The sequence below is a fragment of the Cannabis sativa genome, chromosome 5 (assembly GCF_029168945.1).
Source record: "Cannabis sativa cultivar Pink pepper isolate KNU-18-1 chromosome 5, ASM2916894v1, whole genome shotgun sequence".
Taxonomy (NCBI): domain Eukaryota; kingdom Viridiplantae; phylum Streptophyta; class Magnoliopsida; order Rosales; family Cannabaceae; genus Cannabis; species Cannabis sativa.
The window spans coordinates 72844016-72846706 of NC_083605.1; the positions used below are offsets into that span (position 1 = coordinate 72844016).

Here is a 2691-nt window from a genome sequence, read left to right on the forward strand (position 1 = left end):
ATTAATAGATGATCGTTTAAATTAAAAAAAAAAAAAAATATCTCAATTAGCACTGTACTAGCATTGAGACTTTTGTAGTGTTTTTGTTGAATAAATAATTCTCTTAAAATAATAATAAAAAATAAAAAAAATAAGTGCTACTTTTGGCAAAAGTTTCTATTTTTAAAAATATTTTAAATTTGGATATAGTTTCAATATTTATACATTACTCAAAATGGGTTAGATATTTAGTTGTGATATTTTATTTTTCTTCTTCAATTTTTTTATTATTTTATATTCTTCCCCTGTTAAATGTTGAATTGTGATTGATTTGATTTTCCACCAAATTAAGACAAAAAGTTTAGAATATTAGAAAAAGCAAAATGTTTTGCCACTTTCCATTTTTATCAAAAGCTTAAATTCCACTGTCACTTGTTCCATCTCAAATTCACACCAAAATTCTCTTTCTCTCGGCTCCATTTGGGTTCTCCGGCTACACTCTTCATCGTTATCACCGCCCCTTATTTCAGGTATCTTATCTTATTTACTCTTTTATTTTAATCTCCATATTGGTTTTGATTTCTATATAAGAGACAGTATGTATGCTTTTCTATTTTGTTATGAAATTTCTCTGAGAAAGTGTGTGTTTGCTTTCATAAATTATTTATGTGTAGATAGATGTATAAAGTAATGTAAACAAATCTTTACATATTAAAACAATTTATACAAGATCCAATGGAACCTTTTAGATTTTTAAATCTTTGTACTTTAAAGAAGAAAAAATATTTAATGTAATTGTGAATACTAAAATACCCTTAAATTATTGCATGGGTTTTGATTCTTATAAACCAACATAAACATCTATTTCTGGGTTGAGATTCAGACTTGATAGTGATGTTTTGGTTCTTTTTCAATCTGACTTTTCAAGGGTTTTGGGTAATTCTTCCCTTAATAATATTTGGGTGTTTGTTTATACTAGTTATTTGACTTGATCTTATTTTTTTAATATTAATGGTTTTTAGGGGTACAGTATCTTTATCTTGTTGTTTCTGGGTCAAGTACTTTCAACAGAATCAATTCTGTTTAAAATTATTTAATTTGTTTTGGGGTTACATTGTTAGTACCTAATAACTTTGTTTATTGTTGTTAATGAAAAAGGGAAAAGGGGACTTCTTGAACTTTTTGAATCTTATAGGATTAAGAGTTGATTTTGACATTGTTGTTATGTTACTTGTTATCATTTAGACCATGTTTAAGATACCAGATCATCAGGTTGCTGGCCACCAAGCCAGTACAGGAATCATTGGTCCTTTAATTGATGATTCGGGCCGATTTTACAAGCCTCTTCAAAGTGATCACCGTGGCTCCCAAGAGGTGGAGTTCTATACAAAGTTCTCTTCCATCACTGAAATTCCAAATCACATTCGCAAATTCTTCCCCATTTATTATGGAACTAAACAAATTGAGGCGTCTGATGGATCCGGTCCTTGTCCCCATCTTGTCATGGAAGATGTTGTTTCGATTCGAACTAATCCTTCTCTAATGGACATTAAAATGGGATCTAGAACATGGTTCCCAACAGCTTCTGAAGACTATATCATGAAATGTCTAAAGAAAGATAGAGAAACAACAACTTTGCCTTTGGGATTTAGGATATCTGGATTTCAAATTTATGGAGACAAAGACTCTGGATATTGGAAACCCGAAAGGAAGTATGTTCTAGGATTTAGTACAGATGATGTTAGAGTAGCTCTTAAGAAGTTTGTTTCATCAAATTCGTCTAATGATTTAGTTGCAGAACCAGATTTTGCTTTTGCAGAAAGTGTTTATGGTGGTCCTAATGGGGTGTTGGCACAATTGTTGAAGCTCAAGACATGGTTTGAAAATCAAACCATATTCCATTTCTATTCTTGTTCTGTTCTGATGGTTTATGAGAAAGAACCAGCTCTAAAAGGGCATAGCCCAGGTGTTACAGTTAAACTTATTGACTTTGCACATGTGATAGAAGGTGAGGGTGTTATTGATCATAACTTCTTGGGTGGACTTTGCTCTCTCATCAAGTTTATATCTGACATTCTTGATAACTTGCCCCATAATTCAGCCCAAAACTCTGAGAATTGACTCTGTTTCTGCCCATTAATGAGTATTTTACCTCTGATTAAAGTTCAAAGTTTATTCTACTTGGCATTGTACTTTTGTATTTCTGAAGCTTTCTATTTTATTTTTATGTTTGTTTAAGAATAAAAGGTGAACAATCATCCGTGTGTAACTTTCTTTTTTACAATGTTTTTCTCTTTTGGCAAGAAAAATGGAAAATAACACATCATTGTTCAAATGTTGTTTGTGTGTTTTGGTGTATAGTAGTTGCACATATATGTTAGGGTAACTCTACAGGAGATCCTTTAAATGGATGTTTTGGTAGATTTTATATCTGTTTCGGTATACATAGATTATTTTAGTTTATTTTTTTTTCATGATCGTGTATGTTATAGTTATTTAAGATTACTTGTAAATTTAAAAAAAAAATACAAAAAAGAGTCAATGACTACATTTGTGGGTATCTCCTTTTCAATTGTTTCTGAAATGGTCTAGATAGAGATTAACAAAATTTTCTAATTCTATAGCTCATTTTCTTGGCAAGTGCTCCCTACTTATGTTTGGCCTTTAGTTATCTTTGTTAACTCTATAGCTCATTCTCTTAGGACATCTCTA

General features: G+C 30.8%; 1 protein-coding gene across 1 annotated transcript; it reads left to right on the forward strand.

Moving 5' to 3' along the window:
* The first annotated feature begins 218 nt into the window (after positions 1-218).
* On the forward strand, positions 219-2314 carry LOC115716475 (inositol polyphosphate multikinase beta). Its single transcript, XM_030645283.2, has 2 exons — positions 219-509; positions 1225-2314. Exon 2 carries the CDS (start codon positions 1228-1230, stop codon positions 2098-2100), a length of 873 nt encoding a protein of 290 aa, XP_030501143.2. The 5' UTR covers positions 219-509; positions 1225-1227; the 3' UTR covers positions 2101-2314.
* The last annotated feature ends 377 nt before the right edge of the window (positions 2315-2691 follow it).